At 46.5% G+C, this 17858-nt stretch overlaps 2 protein-coding genes across 7 annotated transcripts in view; one reads left to right on the top strand and one right to left on the bottom strand.

The window, feature by feature from the left end:
- Window positions 1–3747, top strand: part of MAP7D3 (MAP7 domain containing 3) — a 33850-nt gene extending 30103 nt beyond the window's left edge. Inside the window, exons 19-20 of one of the 3 annotated variants that reach the window (XM_009331712.1) lie at window positions 646–941; window positions 3324–3747. In XM_009331712.1, coding sequence (XP_009329987.1) covers window positions 646–941; window positions 3324–3340 — 313 coding nt within the window. In that variant the 3' untranslated portion in view covers window positions 3341–3747. The other 2 variants (XM_009331711.1, XM_009331714.1) reach the window with 2 other exon arrangements.
- An 816-nt stretch (window positions 3748–4563) lies between these two features.
- FHL1 (four and a half LIM domains 1) lies at window positions 4564–17628 on the bottom strand. Of its 4 annotated transcripts, XM_009331708.1 has the most exons (7): window positions 17520–17628; window positions 17312–17402; window positions 8737–8918; window positions 7824–8001; window positions 7146–7315; window positions 6376–6562; window positions 4564–5579 (listed from the first exon to the last, which is right to left on the bottom strand). In XM_009331708.1, the coding sequence occupies exons 2-7, from the start codon at window positions 17331–17333 to the stop codon at window positions 5422–5424; spliced, it is 897 nt and encodes a 298-aa protein (XP_009329983.1). In that variant the 5' UTR covers window positions 17334–17402; window positions 17520–17628; the 3' UTR covers window positions 4564–5421. The 4 variants fall into 4 exon arrangements, with proteins under 4 accessions (XP_009329983.1, XP_009329985.1, XP_009329982.1 ...); XM_009331710.1 differs by lacking the exon at window positions 17312–17402 and having other exon boundaries at window positions 17520–17627; XM_009331707.1 differs by lacking the exon at window positions 17520–17628 and having other exon boundaries at window positions 17312–17493.
- Between the last annotated feature and the right edge of the window lie 230 nt (window positions 17629–17858).

Raw genomic sequence — 17858 nt, 5'->3', positions numbered from 1 at the left:
GAATTTTTTTAGTATTTCAAATTTTATCTTTTTGAACATAAAGCATTTCCATCTACTACTGGAAAATCTGTCCTCTGATGCTTGTTCTATTTGCTCATCTAAATGCTAATGATTTAGAAGTGACATTGTGAACTCTTTTTTTTAAAGTGGTGATAAATTAATCTCATTCCTCCAGTGATGGAATATAAAGACATTTTCATGATTTTCTTAAGAATGAATGCAAATGGATCACTCTGATTCGGGTTTAGCTTTTGAATCTGTTTTAAATATTGCTAGTCTTCTGAGGCTCAGTTTTGTGTTTAAAAAGTCTTAACTGGAGAAAAAGGAAAAATGCACACTACTAAAATAGGTTTTAATGGTGCAGGGCTTTAAACTTGTTTTCTTATACCAAATTTCTGGAGCTAGACCTTACCTGGGAGCTATTAGTATAGTAAAAAGTGGCTATGTATTGGTGAGTCGTTCTTCCCCATTGGCTCTTGGAGGGGAGATCCTGCGTGGCAGCTGGAGGAATTTGTCTGGGAATGCCCTTCAGGATATTCAGTGCTTTGCAAAGTATGCAGACTGCTAATTGGCTGGCCTGTAATCAATCTAAAGGTTAAACATGCAGAAATTGTAATAGAAGTATCCATTCTTTTTTTTTTCTAGCCAACCTGCAAAAGAAACGGTTATCGATGAGTCAGTGAAGTTGGTTGTTAACGAAGCTGATCATACAATTGGACTTACTCAGAATCTTAACGGAAAATCTGGTTCATGGACTTTTGAGGAGTTTATTGACGTTGGAGTACATTCCAAGTCAACCAAACTGAGCTCGGACAGCATCTCTGCCGGTAACTGTAATCAAAACTTGAATGACGCTGCTATAATACCTTCTAGTCCCAAATTGGCTTTTGAGGAAGACGGTGCAGTGAATTCATTGACCAAACCTATAGATGCTTCATCAGGTAATCCAAGCTGATTTCCCTATCTGTCTCTTCCTCTGGCTAGGTAATTGACTTCCTTGCATTTTGCTCTCCTTGCCTTAACTACAGCTTCTTGTTTTCAAGGCACTTTTTCCAATGTGTAGACCGGAGGGGAAGCTCTTTCTTTAGTGCTTGTAACTTGCATTCTGTCAAAAGGAGTCACCAACTGATGCCTTTTTAGGGACTTGCTCTAGACAGCACCTAAGGCTTTTCCAAAGACACAGCTGAGCCCCTGTGAAGCTCCTGTATCTCCTACCAGCACTCAAGCCCATCTGTTGCATTTTAAGCTCCTTCTAAGATATCTTAAATGGCACATGTTACTTTTGAAGATACTAACAGTTTAAAAGGTGTCTGATGTAACTCTACAGACAAGACCTTTCCACTCCTAGGCATGTTCTGTAACTTTTTGATGCTGACCTGCATGGTCTTACAAGGTCTCTTCAGGTTCTGGCAAGGTATTAGCTGTCCTCTCCACTTACTGTAGAATAGTCTTTCACTTCACTGAGGGGGGTAACACCAACCTTAAATTCCACAGATGGTTGTGTTACATTTTGGGAGGAGTCATAAAGCTGCACACAGAATATTCTGAATTTTCTGAAGGAAGCAGGGCTGCATCTGAAGCCACATATACTTGAGAAGCCAAACCCTGATGCAGTACAGCATAGCGTGTCAGAGAGGCTTCAGTAAACTGGTTTATGTAAGACTAAACTTCACTGGTGTTGGAGCTAAACCCCAAATGGATGTACTCACAGCAGGAGATCTCTTTCTGTGAGATAAATGACTGTGTGAACAGTTGAAATGAATGGTGGTGGAAAAAACAAGGCTTGCTATCCACATTTTCTTTAAGTGATGATGTGTAGCACTTTTTTTGATTAAAGTGTAGCACTTTTCTAGACTGAACTGTTTCCTGAGTCTCCTCTGTCACTCTGCGTCTTGTGAATTTTAGTCCCATGGGTATAGCCTTATTTAGACTTCCCTTGGGGCCACGACTAACTGGGCCATGGGAATAGATGGTTTTAATGTGGTACTGCTGATCACATTTTGTTCTGATCAAAATCATTAACTTTTTAGTGAAGAAAGTGTTGCCTTTTAATTTTGAAATTTAAAATGTTTAGACATCATATGGTTTAAGAATTATGTACATAACTTTGAAAACTAATATTCATATATAAAAAAAGCTGCTGCGCTGATTTTGGACCGTAAGTAACCACGTGGTTCTGTGCTCACTCCCTGGATTGTAGACTCTGACAGTGATGATAGACATATGTGGCATACACACAGTTACGATGGTTAAATGTTTTCTTCTCTTTGCTCTTTGGACAGAACTGTGAACACTAGAGACCTGGAAATAATGTGATTGCACTTCAGTAATCCAGTGTTTTATCAAGTACCGAAGGCCTTGTTTTGAAAAGCTGCTTGTTTAACTTTATCCATCTTCAAGTTTGCAAAAAAACAAAAAACACCAGGGAGGGATGGCAGACTTCTAGATTTGCACCTTGAAACATTTCAGGGAAACTATTGTGCTGATGTTCCTTTTCCATTCGTTTAGCTAATTGTTAGATAAGATTTCCTTGTTTAAATATCACTTGTTTCCCTTTTACAGACTTTACAGTAACCTGTTTGAGTCTTTTTATTTTCATATCAGTATCATGTACAGCAACGTGCCACTGGAGGCTCCCCAGTTAGCTACTGGCCAGATTTTGCATATTCCTAAAATGGCACTTGATGAAATAAGACTCATTCAGTGTGTGTTAAAGCTGAACTCCTTTTGTAATGTTCTAGAAAAAACGCTGTTACTTGTTGGTTCACATGCTATTTAAAAATGCAGAATTGAATATCTTCAATTTTGAATGGAGAAGAAGAAATTCTTATTTTCTAACGTGAAAATATTGGCAGTTTCAAAATGCAGTAGTGTACTATGGCTAATATGTTTTAATCTGTTGGAAAACATCACAACATTTTACAGCATATGCACTAATATGTTACAAAAATGTTGAGTACCTAGATATGTCTGTCGTAGAGCAGTTTAACATGTCATGCTTTTAAAAATGTGTTCCTTTTGAATTACTTATTTAAGTTTATCTACACTCATGGAAGTATTATTTTATTGTGTACATAACAGTATTAGACCACTGAAGTCATGTGTTGTTCATGTTAATTATTCTAAGTAAGTGTTCCTGTTCTAGCTTTATAACAGTGGCTGCAAGCTGCATATATATTTCCCTTCCCCTAAAGCCTGCATTAAGTAATCTATTTAACCTACACTTGCCTGCTTTTTACAGCATGAAGAGATTAACTAAGCATCTTCTGAAAATTGCTACTAAAAGTAATAATGCAGTCTTGTTCTTATGTCTCCTGTAACAGATATACTGGATAAGTGATTACTTTAAAGAATAGCTGTCTCAAATCCTGCTATAAACCAGTGGCTGATACTTCAATTCAAATGAATCATCCAAATGGCAGCTGTGTTTTCAGTGGTTAAATGCAAATGGTTTTGCTGGAACTAAATGTGTTCTTTCCTCGACATCACAGTTACAATAGGAAACCCTCAGCCTTCTAACTCTCACTGTTTGCTATTCAGAATACGGTAGAACTGTTTTAGACCTTAGAGCAGTGCCTTAGGTAAAAAGAAAAATGTATTTTTGTATGATAGCTGTTTCATTCTGGCAGAGACAATCATTCTAACAAAAAAGATGCAGATATTTTTTCTGTACTGATATTATTTGTTGAATGGTGTGTTACAGCTCTATGTAAATATGTGCGCACTGTTAAATAAACTTTGCAGTTGAACAATGCTTTATTTCTGTAATGCTAAATATTACCTTACTAGGAGTCTCCAACCCCTTGCCATGCTGAGCTGCCTTGAGATGCACTCTGGTACTGCTCTAACTACTCCACACTGCAGATTCCCAAAACTAGTAGCCTCTTTGGCAGTTGCATTTGTGTGGTTGGGAAGGTATTTGTACTAACACCTTCAGATCTGGCTGTGGTTGTACATGCCGATGACGTGTTCGTAACTGTGGAATTCTTTAACTTGCTTTTCACTGTAAGCCTTTGCTTTTTACTTGTAGCACCAGCATCTTTATGTTCTAATGGTGAGTCTAACAGTGCCCCATGGCCACAGTGGAGCAGTGACCGTCAAGAATACAGCAAGATGCTGCCTTTTGTTTTTTCTGCAAGGGTTCTTTGTTTCTGGTAGGTGCTTGTGAACGAAAGGGAATGTCTAGAGCAGCATCTAGTTGATAAATATTTCTATATGGTATCAACCACTGCCATGTAAAAAAAACCTTAAACCAGCGTTCAGGTTGCTGAAGGGTAGTAGTAGTAGATCTGTGTATGGACAGTGGCTATACATATGTTCTCCAACGGGCTTTTTCACACAGGCTGTTCTTGGCAGATGGTCCAGTGTCAGTTACACATTTAAAAAATTAATTAGTTTATGGAAATTGTTGCTTTGGTCCTGAGATATTTAAGGGTGCTATGGCACAACAGCTGACTCTTCACTTTGCCAGTATCAATGTATCAGACCTGATTTCAGTAGCTCGGCCATAAGAGGTGTCAATCATGTAAGGTGGCAAAATGAAAAAACAATTTTCCAGACTGTAGGACTCCAAGCAGGCACTAGTCTCATTTTTATTAAATCATAAAACATACACTGACAGGATAGGAGAGCTATCATTGTCTGAGCTATTTTTAAGGCACTTCTAAATGCATGTGCATTTTGTTGTAGCTGAAAGATAGATATACTTCTTGTTAATGGATTAATAATTGTATATAGACAGCCTCATTTAAACAATGATGTAAAAAAGCTGATGAGCAAAATTTTTGGACAAACCATGCGGAAATTGAGACTAAAATAAGTTTATGGAAACTTAACTAAAGCTAAATCGTACTGCCAAAACATTGTTATATGTATAAGATGAAGCCATTCCATACACTTGCTGCAATTTGGTGTGGTAGGGTAAGCTAGGCTATTTATTATTAAGCTGCTATTAATGGTGTGATGTATGTAATGTACCTGTACTTGTAAAAGCATAATAACGGATCTCTCTGATCCCGGGTGCAATCTTTGCATCTCTGTTTCTGAGGTGCATGCCTTGTCAAACTTAGTTCATTTAAGTGCCAAGCTTAAATGTATACCAGGCAAGTGTAAAACTAGTTTTGTTTTAGTTTAAGCCACACGCAGATTATGTAGTATCCAGATCTCTAATGCTACATCTAACAGCATTTCAAGCCTTTACACTAAGAGTTACTTGGAGGCAAAGTTAGATTTTTGCAACGCTACATGCTTTCGTACTGCAGGAGCTTCAAAAGTCAAACCCGGTATACTGAGGCTACTTTATTTTTTATACTAAAATGGAAAAAGTTAAAATTCTTAACATGCAAAAACCTGCTCTTTTACCAGGACTGTTTTGGAAAGCAGGGCTCTAAAATCCATTTTACAGCAGTTGCCGTCTGCTCCTTACAGTCGTTTGGGACACTCAGCACAGTAAATTTTTCCATTATGGCAAACAAAGCGCTTGTTGGCCAGACCACGGGCACACTTGGTGCATTTGAAACAATAATCGTGCCAGGATTCATCTTCGTAGTTAACCACACTGGTTCCTCTTCCAAATCCTGCTAGGAGAGAAAACAATTATAGGACGACGATAGTAGCTTTTCCCTTGGCTGGGTCAGCCCACCAAACAGCAGATCCCATTCTTACTGCCTCCTGTGCTTCTGTAGTCTTGCAGACCACATTTGTATGCCTAAAATACTAACCAAAACTGCAACTGAACCCACATCGTTGCTGCTCAGTATTACTGCTCTTAGAGAAACAGGCAGCTTAGCATAGGCTTGTGTGGCTTGTCTCTGCAATAAGCTTTTTCCCTTGGATCCCTTCTCCAGGAAACAGTCGAGCTGAAGGAAAGATCAAGTTGTAGAGCAAGGACAGGTCGGGCTAAACGCCCTACCTGGTTTTTATGGGCTCAGATCCATTATCTAAAATGCAGAATGGAATGCAAGTCTCATGGGGCTGGCAGGATAGTGCCCACATTTCAGGGCTGAGCTTTGTGATCCAGTAACTGTGACATGTAAAATACATCAGAAGTGAAGCAATTGTCACTTCGGGGCGATAAAACACTGCTCTTTTTAGACTTAAGGTTCCCAGACTAAGATATAGGTGGGAACAGTTCTAGGTGGGGAAGTTTTGAAGGAGGTAAATTTGAGGTGTGCAAAGGGTGAAGAGCTCAGTTACTAACTCAGACCCCATCCAGCAAGAGCACGTGACTGATAGATCACATGTAAATTGCTGCCATTGGGCTTGGGATACTAGACCTGCTTCTGGTGTTAGCAGCTTCTGAGCTGCATGTCTTTGGGGATCGCTGTTCTGACCTTAAGCACCCACTGCCGTCAAGCTGCATTTAATCCAACATACCTGTAATAGGATTCTTGCAGCCAGCACACTTCTTGGCAACACACTCCTTGTAGCATTCAACACAGTAAAACTGATCCTCTACAGCTGTGAAGCGCTTCCCCCCCAGTTGCTTCTTGCAGTTGGAGCAAATGAAACACTCTGAATGCCAAGGTTGTTCCTGGTAAGTGAGGCCTCCAGAAGTGATGGGCTAGGAGGCAAAGAGCAGAGGTGCGTTTCAGAATCGGTAGGGAGGAGGAAAGGTGATGCAGGCATGGGGTGTAGGGTAGGAGGGCTTTGTCATGGAGAAGATCTCTTGAAAGTTTTCATTAAAATGGTGCAGCACTTGAGTTCCTCTAGCCTGAAATCCTGCATGCCTGGAGCTTTCATAACGGTTTATTTTACCTGCAGTGGCTCTGCAATTCTACACTAATCAGTTGCAAAAGCTGTAAGACAGCTGTTTTATAAAACATTGTTTTACTGCTGGAATACACAATACCTACTAGAGAGCTTAAGCCATCCCCAAAGCAAGTGCAAGGCCAGTGCCCACCTGGTTTCAGCAGAGTTGCCATCAGATAACCCCACAGCCCCAGCTCAGATACTGTAATGTGCAAGAACCATTAGCTCTCACATCATTATACTGCCAGCTGCTTGCACCAGTATCTCAAGGAAAGAACATAAGCATTGGTACAGCTCCAGCATGATCTGTCTACTGGTTTCGTCTCCTGGCTTCAAAGAGACATGTGAGGGCTAGTTCTGACAGCTGCCTTTGCAAAGTGGCGGGGCTTACTTACATTCTTGCATTTAGCACAGGTCTTGGCAAATTTATGCTCATGGCAGGAGACACAGTAGAAGTCATCACCCTTGGGGAAGAAGCTCCCAGATCCAATCACTTGCTTGCACTGGCTGCAAGTGAAACAGTCCTTATGCCAGACCATCTTCTTGTACTCAACATTTTGGTCTCCTACAACAGACAGAAATAACTTGTTATGTGGGATTTCAGGCTTGTGACAAACTCCCACCCTGTGCAATGTAACATACCTGTAGGCAAGACCTGTCCATACCTATGCCCAGGATCCAATTGTAACGTGGACAGGGGACAAGCTGTTAATTTCTGTATCTGACTTTAGTCAGGGCCTTCTAGATTTTCTTAAAACAGTCGTCAGACAGGCGCCTGAGCCTTTCTGAGAAGAGGACCTTGGTTTACAGAGCAAAGCTTTTGGTAGAAATGGTTTAAGACTAACTACTAGGGTGACCTATCCACATGAGGGTTAACTGCAAAGCAGCCTTTCAACACTTGAATAAAATGGACAGGCGAGAGCAACAGCCAAATCTCGCACCATTCTGTGGTGCTCCAGCCTTCCACTATGATGCCCATAGCCCTAACTGCAGCCTCCACAGCTTGATAAACTGCCATGGTTTTGCCCTAGAGCAGAATTTGGCAGTTGTACCCCTATCACCGGCACCAGTACCTGCAATAATGTGCTTGAAGCAGCCCTTACACCTGGGTGCATCCTCAGTGGCAGTGCAGTTGCTACACCAAACCTTGTTGTTCTCCCTCAGCATGAAGGGCTCATTGACCAAGGACGTATAGCACTTGAAGCAGCGGAAGCAGTTGTCATGCCAGTAACGGTTCTTGAAATGCAACTCCTGGAATGAACAGAAATGGAGTGAGCAATAAGCCCTTCTCTCGCTGAGGAGCCCTAAAACCAAGCTACTGTCTCATCAGCCTTGGCAGTAAAGGATAGATTCGTTAGTTTCTAAGCACATCTGCATCCAGTGGTTGGAGGTGCAGCTCATCTGCAAGCAGTTAAGGGAAGGACATTTCACCAAACTCCCTGACACAATCACATTCACTTCAGACTTTCAGGGTAGCAGAAGATGCTTCAAACCAACAGCTTTGAGATTTGAAGTTCTGTTAAGTGTGGGCTTCTCTGGTTGTCAAGTTCCCTCTAGTTCAGGTGTACATTATTATTGCCATAACCACGAAGCAATAAACATTTGACAAACTGACAAAAATCAAACCCTAGGTTCCCGAGTGCTTTGCCCAGAAGATGAGTTTTCTGCAAGTCCTGTGCAGGCTGGATTACCCGCAGTACCCTCTTCAGGACAATTCAAGCATTTGCAGCAGTTCATGTGGCTGAATCTAGACCCTGAAATGAGCTCCTGTGCAAAAGCAGCCCATCGTGAGCATCCCTGCTGCAGTGCCCCAGAGCCTCTGGCTCTTTGCCCAAGGAGTATACGGCCCATCAACCAAAGGACTCACAAGAGAACTTGCTTTCACACAGAAGCTCACAAACAGACCAGAGCCAGAAGAACAAATGGGAGGGTTATCAGCATCTGCCTGTCGTCTTCTCATCACCCATTTAACTGCTCAGCACTCACCTTGGAGTCAGCTCCAATGGGTTTCTTGCACTCAGTGCAGGTGTTGGCACAGAACTTCTCAAAGCACTTGACGCAGCAGTGGCGGCCCTTGTTCTGCACGTACTTCTTCCCTTGCAGAGGGTCACGGCAGTAGTGGCAGTCAAAGCGCTCAGACATGGTGCCCACAGTGTAACTGCCAGGCCCTGCAAGAGGAAAGAGGGTGAAGTTAGAGCACTGAAGCCCTGATAACTGCTCCAGCTTTTTCAGTCTGTGCAAATGAGAGGTATCAGGAAGATGGCTCAGCAATGAACGTGTGGTGGTGTCGCGTTCCTCGAGGGCTTGTCGGTGGAAAAAGCAGCTTCTGTGCCAGCACTGTTAGGGCAATTTTTCTGTCAGACAGCTCAGTGGTTTATAAAACACGACAGCTTTCTACCAACTGCACTGGCATTTTCCAGGTGCCTCCAGCTTTGCCTTTAGGGTCTAGTTGGGCTAACAAACCGTCATGCTCAGGGAGGCTGGGTGCAGTAGACAACCTGGGTTTGGGTGCAGCAATCACAAACTCATACACCTGCTAAAGAAGGCAGCTTGGATGTCCCCTCCCAGGTCACGAATTGCCATTAGGACGCAGAGAGAGAAACACCATGAAGTCTCGGAGAAATGCGGGCTATGGATTAAGGCCATGTGGGCCAACTTGTGCTGTGGAGCTCAGCAAGGGCAGGGGCCGCCCTGCCTCCTGGAAGCGCTGTGCTGGCTGCTACAGTTAGCATAAGCAATGCATTAGTAACACAAATATTTTCAGTTCCCTTAATAGCCAGCCAAGATACGAATGCTAGATTTCTGCCTACAGAGAGGCAGGATGGGCTCTGGCCAAACACGAAAACGCAGCGCTCTGCCTCCTGGGATCCAACCCGCTGCGAGCACAGCGCTGCAAAGTTTGCTCGCTCTGGGAGCACAGTGGCTGGTGAGGAGAGCAGAGTCCCACACCAGCCTTTCCCCATCACCTTCTTAAGAGGAAGGATACTAGACTGTTTTATTTACATATTTCACATCAAGCAAGAATAATGATACCTAATCAGTCACTGAGAGCCACTTAGCTCGTTATGGCCAGGCCCACTGGCTGAGGCGCTGCATAATTTGTGCACAGAAATCACCACCAACCATGAGCAGAGCAGAATAGTTTCCATGTTTCCAACTGAAGCCCGCAGCCAGCTGCAGCCCTCTGAGGCCTTTTGTGCTGGATAGTTGTGCAGCTTCCAGCTGCCTCTTTTCACCGGGCTTTCACATATAAAGTCGTAAGGAAAAAACAAGAAAAATCTCCCTACGTGTAAAGATAATTCTTCAGTTCATGCCAGCAGGGCTCTGCCAAGGCATGATGTTCCACCATGGCCAGGGAGCCACCACATCAGCGGGTGTTGGGGCTCTTGACCGGAGGTTTTTCCACTTTGGCTGGAGGTGCACGCTCACGCTTTCTCCCCAGACACCCGCCCCAGCCTGCACGCCCGGTCTCAGCCTCCCAGACCAGTTCTGCTAACGGCTCCCTCTATTTCCCTACGCCTTTCCTCAGAGGAAGCCAGCAACGCTCCTGCGAGGGGGCTGCAAAAGCTCCGGCAGGGTTACGCAAGCCCGTGCAGTCCCAGAAACACAGCTCCAGCTCTGCCCCGGCCGCTCATGCCCCGCAGCCCCCAGCGCTGCGGAGCCCCGTTTCCCCTGCACGGTCAACAACCCGGGACACAGCCTTGAACTTTCATGCACCATCAGCAATCGGATGGGAGACGCGGCAGCGGTCTGGCAACGGGGGCTGCCAAGAGGAAATTTAATTATTCTTTTCCTGATAGAGCTGCAGCGCCAGCACAGAGCAAGAAAAGGAGGACGCGGTCAGGCAATACAAATTGCTGCTGCTTCCTGCTGGGAGGTGGGGGAGGCCGTTAGCACCTCCATCGCATGGCCTCACCTCGGACCACCCCGCCAAGCCCTGGAGTTTAGGGGCTGCTTTGCTGCCTGCTCCTGGCGGAGCTCAGCAGCACAACGGCCGCTCGTTCCAGCCACGTTGCTCCAAGCCCCAGCACAGCACCTTTATAAACTGAAACAGGGCTTGGGGTTTTTGGGGTGTAGAGAGGGTACGTCATTCCTGGCTGTGCCCTCACGGGAAGGGAGGGTCAGCGGGACCCCGTTGGGCTCGCCCTCGGCTGCAGGATGCTGCGCAGTCAGGGATGCCATGTTGTTACAGCACGAGGACCTGTTTACACAGCTTTTTCTTGGACGCTGGCCCACCCCAGTAATTCTAGATTTACCATCAACTGTGTGGCCCAACCTGTCAGCATGAGAAATCCCCACGCTGGCACGGGAGCCCCCGGGGCTGAGGGATTGTTGTGAGGAGCGGGGCTTTGCAGCGGAGGCACTAGTGCAAGTGCACCTCACCAGATGAGCACACACCAAGCCCAACAGGTCCTGACCAGGGCACAGCCCTGCCCGGCAAGCCCAGGCACCGCAGCAAGAAGTGAGGGTGGCTGCTGCCTTCACCATCTCCTTTGCCAACCCAATTTTTTTTTCCTTTGAGAGTAACGTGCTGTTGGCAGCACACCACGACTCGCCCCGACACAGCCAGGTGCAAAGCCCGGGGAGGTGCCTGCCTGCAAATGAACATTTTGCCGTTATTTCAGAGCTCTTCTTCTGCCTCGTCTCTGGACTCGGGAAGCTGCGGGATGGGCAGTGGAAGATGCTGGGGCAGGAGGCAGGACTCACAGTGTTACTTTGCAGATTTTAAAATCCAAGAGTCATCTCATTGTCTCCTCTTTGTCACCCTTTCAATAATGTTAGGCCAGATCAAATTGGAGCATTTCTCTTCCAGAAAGCAGGACAGATAGTCCCTGGAGAGGAGCACTGCACAAGGGAGGCTGCAGCAGAGGTGGGGACCGGGTTCACACCCTTCCCCTTCCCCTAAAACTTACAGAAGCAGGCTGGTGGCCAAGCTGGCAGGAATTGCACTCTGTGGGGACGGAGGTCTGGAAACGCCGCCTTGCCAAGGTTGGGAGACAGCCATGTCCTGCTGACAACCACACCAAGGGTTGTGTTTGTACTGGTTCAAGTAAATGAAACAAATAAACAGCTGGGAAACATGGAAACTATGTGAGCCACGGCCAGTTCTGCAGAGCTTTATCAAGCGAGTTTAATTTAGAAGAAACAATTGCACAGAGTCCCGGGCACATGGTATCAAAACATTCCTGATCTCAGGTTTAGGGTTGCTTTCAACCAGGACACGTAATCATGAACATATGGCTCAGGGAGTAACATAATCCTGTGTTCCCACGTAACGCATCACGTGCCAACGTGAGACACACATTTATCACAGCAGCTTTGGAGCTCCACAATTAACACTGGGCCTGGCAGCCCCAGGAGCTGGGCTGTACATGCAGAAATGCCAGCTTCTGCCTACCTTGTGCCATCTCATGGACCAAAAAGCCTCTCATAGGCCAGGGCATGAATTTGCTTCCAGCCTTTTCCAGGAGCTTTCTGCCCTCAGCAGTATCCTCCCTGCTCTAGACCCAGGAAAGGCCTGGGTCCCCTTGCCTGCAGTGGAGATGCAATGACCACATTGTCCCAGCAAACGTGCTGGCTGCTCATGGTCTCTGCTCACCCGTGCCATGCTGAGAGCCCACGTCAGCCAGACCATCTCCTACAACCCTCCCATGGGAGCAGCCCACCCAGGGGCTGGTGCACAAGAGCCCCGAAAGCAGCCGGTAAGTGGCTGTGCTGGGACCACCAAATCATCTTCCCAGAGCAGAGCAAATGTCCATGGAGACTTAAAAGCCCTGCTGCCCTGGGGAAAAAGCATTTAGTATCCTAACTGCTGCTCCCCTAAGCTGTCCTGTCCCCTCTCACAGAAGGCAGACAGAACAGGTATTTGTTGTGCTCTGAAAAAAAATGAATACATTTTCTAGAGCCTAGTTGGCAGCAGATCATGTTTTTGGAGATGTTTATCTCTTTAATAACCTGTTCACCCTGCAGCTGCACCACATCCCCACAGCTTAACATTCCAGAGCTTCCAGGTGTATTAACCCTGGCCTGTCTTTGCTGTCTGGAAAATAGGCAAGTCATGAAACTAAGGACTCACTGGAACCATGAATCCTCCTCGCTCTTCCTTGGGGCCTTTATTTTAGCGCACGCTGCATAGCTTCCCTGTGCAAGCTGTGCAGCAGCTGTTGCGCACACAGTAGGGATTCACACCAGTGGCATAACCATGCTACAGCAATGCAAATCTCGGTGCTCAGGGTAACCACTCATCAAACTAACCACTAAAACCGTAAGTGCTGTACCTTTGTGCTTCATTTCACAGTGGTGTGCTTAAAAACGACAGCAGTACGCACAGGTGTTTTAGCTCGGAAGTTATCTGAACAGAGTTTCTTTGGCTGTACGTTTACGACAGACTGTGTCTCCGAGCTAACAGCCTGGTCAAGTGTCTCCTGTTTAACCCCAGGAGACTCACGTACCCTGAGGACATGCACTGATCCAAACCCCATTTCAGCTTCACTCTGGGGCCACAGAAGGGGATTTAGAAGACAGAGGAAAAGTATGGACAGACTGGAACTATTCTCAGGCCCAGGCTGACGTCTATGCACAGGGGATGTTCTGCTGGAGAGAAGCAGGTGAGAAGAGAGAGCACAGGCTGCCAGGGAGAGGGTTAAGTGCAGTATTATGCCCATCCTTAAATAGCCTAGAGGACCGTCAATAAAAATAAGAGCTCAAGAAAAATCCAGCAATACTTCCAGAAACTAACCCCCTTTAAGCAAGATGTCCCTCTCCCACCAACCCTGGCAGGGTGCTGTCTAAATGTAGCTCCCTGATGGATTTGGCTACAGCTCGAGGGCTGCTGGCCAGACCAGTGGCCTTCTCAAGTATCAGGGTATTTGGCACAAAAACCCACTGGAATTCAACCCTAACATTTACCTGACCACAGAGGTGCCAGTTAGCCACTTGTCCCCAAAAAGCATCTGCTGCTTTTCAAAAGCAGCCCCTCAGCCCTTCAACAACTGTGCCTTTCATCTTTCAAATAAAGATCTCAAATGTTTGGGCTCCGCCAGCTCCCACGCACCTCCAGTCATGCTGACACCATGCTGTGGAGCAGTCACAGGGCTCTCCCAGCTAGCGGTCACAATCAGGACTATGTCTGCGCCCTGTAGCATGACAAGCTTTAGGATGGAAAGAAGGGTACAGACCTAAGAAGTGCCACCCCACAAAAGCTATTGCATTAACACAACCCCATGCCTCTCCCGTCGGTTCCTGCCTCCCGTGGCCCCAGGATGGCTCCTCTCAGTTCAGGTGACCGCAATGCAGCATCACAGTGGTCTGCACAACAAATGAAACTGAGGCACGCTGCAAAGGGAGCTGAAGCATAGCTGATAAGCAAAGCACTTAGCACAGGATACGTGTTAATGTCTCTGGGGACTATGTTTAAATGTGATAAACCACCAAGGAAGAACTTGAAGCGTTGTCTCTAAAAACAACCAGGGAAACCGTACTTAAACCTTACAGACTATTCTGCCACTTAGGAAAGAAGATGAGGCTGAAGGCATTAACCCTCTGCCCTACGCACAGCTGCATACTCTATGGCAATATGGAAGGAAAAAAGCAACTGTGTTTTGACTCTCTGTCAGTTATATTTTCCTCAGCAGACTGAGTACACACAGCCCCTGTACCGCCAGGTGTTGGTTACACCTGCCTATTTCAGTTCAGAACCTGGCATCCCCTGGTCTGTCACCTGAGTTACTGTTCTCAGCATTTCTCTATGCAATGTCGCGTAGTTTGCTATGAATACCAGGGAATACCCTTAAAAGAAGGGTCCTGTTAATCCGAAATGCGAAGGGACACTCAGGACTGCACCTCAAGGTCACTGGCACGCTGCCCTGGACAACAAGGAGAAAGAAATCACATGCAGGTCACTTTTGCTGGGAGAGCTGGCACTAATGTGTGGAGTGCTGTGCTCTCCCATTGCCAGGCTGGGGCACGTGCGAGTCTCATACTCTATAATTCAAAAATTAGTCTGTTGATAAAATGGAAGCTTCTTTATTTAGAACAAGAACAGCTCCAAGTTCCTCAGGCAGTTGCCAAAAACATTCCCTACGGTCCTATTGCCACCATGTCTGAGCACATCCCAATCATTATTCAATCTTCACAGTTCCCCAGGGAAGTAGGGACGTGCTATTAAAAAACACTGCAAACACTTCCCCCAAGGCTGCTTTTGCACTTAATACAGAGCTCAGCTAAGGCTAATAAGGCTGCCAGTGTGCAAAGCACCACTGCCTAGAGTAAGTCTGAGCTCTTAGGCAGAGTTTAAGCAGTGAAGTTCAAACCTTTCAAAACAAACCAAATCAGCTAAAGCAAAAAAGTCCTGTTCAGTAGCTAACTCATTCTGTGGCTGCCTTAAGCTTTGACCTTTGAGACTCCTCAATTGTGTTCCCAGCTGCGCATGGATCTGCCCCCACCTCAGTAGCTGGATGCCCTTCTCGTGCCCAGGTGCACCCAAAAGCCACACGTGAGGCTGTCTTCTGCTGCAGAGGATTCACCTCCCTGGGACAGGCACTACGGTACCCCACTGCAGCTGTCCCGGACAGCAGGGCTCCCTGTGGGGTGCAGGAATGGATGCAGCACTGACTTGTTGGTGGCAGCACTCCAACCACAGCATCTGCTCAGAAGACACTTCAGCATTTTATATTACAGCACAACATCAAATCCATCGGTCCTTGCCCCAGAGAACACCTCCCCGAGGAAGATGAGAAAGAAAAGAAAGATATAGCTGGGATTATAATGAAAGGATGCTACAGCATCAGTCAGTCTCATGGGCTGAAGTTAAAAGATAAATCATAGAATCATAGAATGGTTTGGGTTGGAAGGGACCTTAAAGATCATCTAGTTCCACCCCCGCACCCGCCATGGGCGGGGACACCTTCCACTAGACCAGGTTGCTCAACGCCCCGTCCAACTTGGCCATAAACACTTCCAGGGATGGGCCATCCACAACTTCTCTGGGCAACCTGTTCCAGTGCCTCACCACCCTCATAGTGAAGAATTTCTGCCTTATAGCTAATCTAAATCTACCCTCTTTCAGTTTAAAGCCATTACCCCTTGCCCTATCACTACATGCCCTTGTAAAAAATCCCTCTCCAGCTTTGTTGTAGGCCCCCTTCAGGTACTGGAAGGCAGCTATAAGGTCTCCCCAGAGCCTGCTCTTCTCCAGGCTGAACAACCCCAACTCTCTCAGCCTGTCTTCACAGGAGAGGTACTCCAGCCCTGTGATCATCCTCGTGGCCCTCCTCCAGACTTGCTCTGACAGGTCCATGTCCTTCTTATGTTGGGGGCCCCAGAGCTGAATGCAGTACTCCAGGTGGGGGTCTCACGAGAGTGGAGTAGAGGGGGAGAATCACCTCCCTTGACCTGCTGGTCACGCTTCTATGTCTTCTTGCATTTTAATTGAATGGATTGCTCTTTTTAAATACCCTTGAGATGTTTAAAAATGATACCACAGAAGTCAGATTCTACTCAGAAAGGTACCTTGCACAGTGTATATCTGCATCACACAAGCAAATCCTAAGTAGTTATATGCCATGCAAGAAGCCTTATGCTTGTGCCTTGTCCTGGGAGGCTGAGTGTGAAGTTGAACAGCATGCTGTGACTTTTCCTCCATGTTGAAGAGGCTCTATGTTCCCAACAGAGTCTCACGGGCACCACTGTCCCCAGGCTCCTGGTGTGCAGCAGCTTGGTTTGATGCCCACAGGAGCTGTGCCCCAAACTTGACACCCTCTCCCCAGGCATGTCCACCCCTTAGGCTATGTCTCACCAAGAGATGCAATGGTCCTGCCACCGTACGTTGCGATTTAGGGCTGTAAATACATGCTGGACACACGCAAACATGGTTAGCTTCTAAGAATCGGATAAGCTTTTAAAAATCCCGAAGAGCTTTCAATTGTCTGTAATTGGAGGGCCAGGGGAGATTAGTTATGGATGGGAAGACACAACACATCTGCATGCCATAGGGGACATGCAAAACACACTCTCAAGATTCCTGTCAGTGTTAATGGGAAGGAAAAGTTAATGTTTTCCTATTACTGGCGAGGGTCAGCCCGTTTGATCTACAAGACAAACACAGAGAAGAGGGAATAACCACAAACCTCCCACCAGGGCAGAGCAAACCATCTGGGTTTACACGCTGGGCTTCTGCATGCTCCCCTCTGCTATGGGTTTCCCCTGCTCACTGCAATAACTGCCGTAGCAAGCTTGCTGCAAGGAGGAGCATCATCCTCCATTTTCACCTAGTCTTCCTCAAATAACAGCTGAGCCCCAGCCTTCCCCCAGCAGCAGATACAAAAGCAGTACCATCCAATGCATTTTACAAAATAGATGAGGCCGCCACCACCGCCGTGCTCCCAGCGCCAGTCCCACACACTGGTTATAAACCCATTTGCCATCGTTAGTTCCAGCTGCAGATTGCTGAGGCTTAAGTCTGCATTCAAAAGAGTTATTTTGCTGGAGCGGGAGCCTGTTAGCAAAAGGCACTGCACACGCAGGGCTTCTCCCACAACAACCAGCAGCACATCCACTTTACCTGTGTGCCTGTGGAAAGCCATGATTAGCAGTCCAAAGCCACCAGCAGTCCCTTAGGTAACAGAGTTCACAGTCTCTTGGCCGATTAGGAGCTGCCCCGTTTGATAACATACATTTAAACGGAGGCTATTAATACAGACGGGACTCCTACCAGATGTCCACTCCCCTCCCCAGAGATCACAACCTTAATCCCCCTTGAAAATTCTTACCATTTTAGGTGATCCGAGGGAGAAGAATAGGATCCAGAGACCTCTAGGTCTCTGTAGGCAACATGTAAATACCTGCCTGGCTACTCAGCACCCAAATTAGTCCCAAAGGCAGAGTGTGCCTCAGGAACTTGACCCCATGCTAGTACTATTTGGCCTTGGCTTTAGAGCTAGATTGTGCCTCATAACAGTCCTGAGCTAAATTACAGACCCGACGTTAATTCTGCACTGCCATTACTGAAGGGAGGAGGTGGATCGCAGCCCCACATGGGCCGGAGGGGCTGCGGTCCCAGGAACCAGCAAGGGGCTGTCCCCTGGCTGTAGGGCCCAGAGAGGACGTGG

This window comes from Pygoscelis adeliae, unplaced genomic scaffold, assembly GCF_000699105.1.
Source record: "Pygoscelis adeliae isolate BGI_AS28 unplaced genomic scaffold, ASM69910v1 Scaffold79, whole genome shotgun sequence".
In the NCBI taxonomy this organism is placed as follows: Eukaryota; Metazoa; Chordata; class Aves; order Sphenisciformes; family Spheniscidae; genus Pygoscelis; species Pygoscelis adeliae.
This window is presented reverse-complemented; position numbering and strand designations above follow the sequence as displayed.

Bases quoted from the DNA above. Each gene is read 5' to 3' on its own strand.
- FHL1 (XM_009331708.1), bottom strand. From the start codon at position 17,333: ATGGCTTTCCACAGGCACACAG. The intron at 8,002-8,736 runs GTGAGTGCTGAG...TGTTCATTCCAG, and splicing joins CCATTGGAGCTGACTCCAAG to GAGTTGCATTTCAAGAACCG. The intron at 5,580-6,375 runs GTATGTTGGATT...TTTCTCTCCTAG, and splicing joins CTGCAAGAATCCTATTACAG to CAGGATTTGGAAGAGGAACC.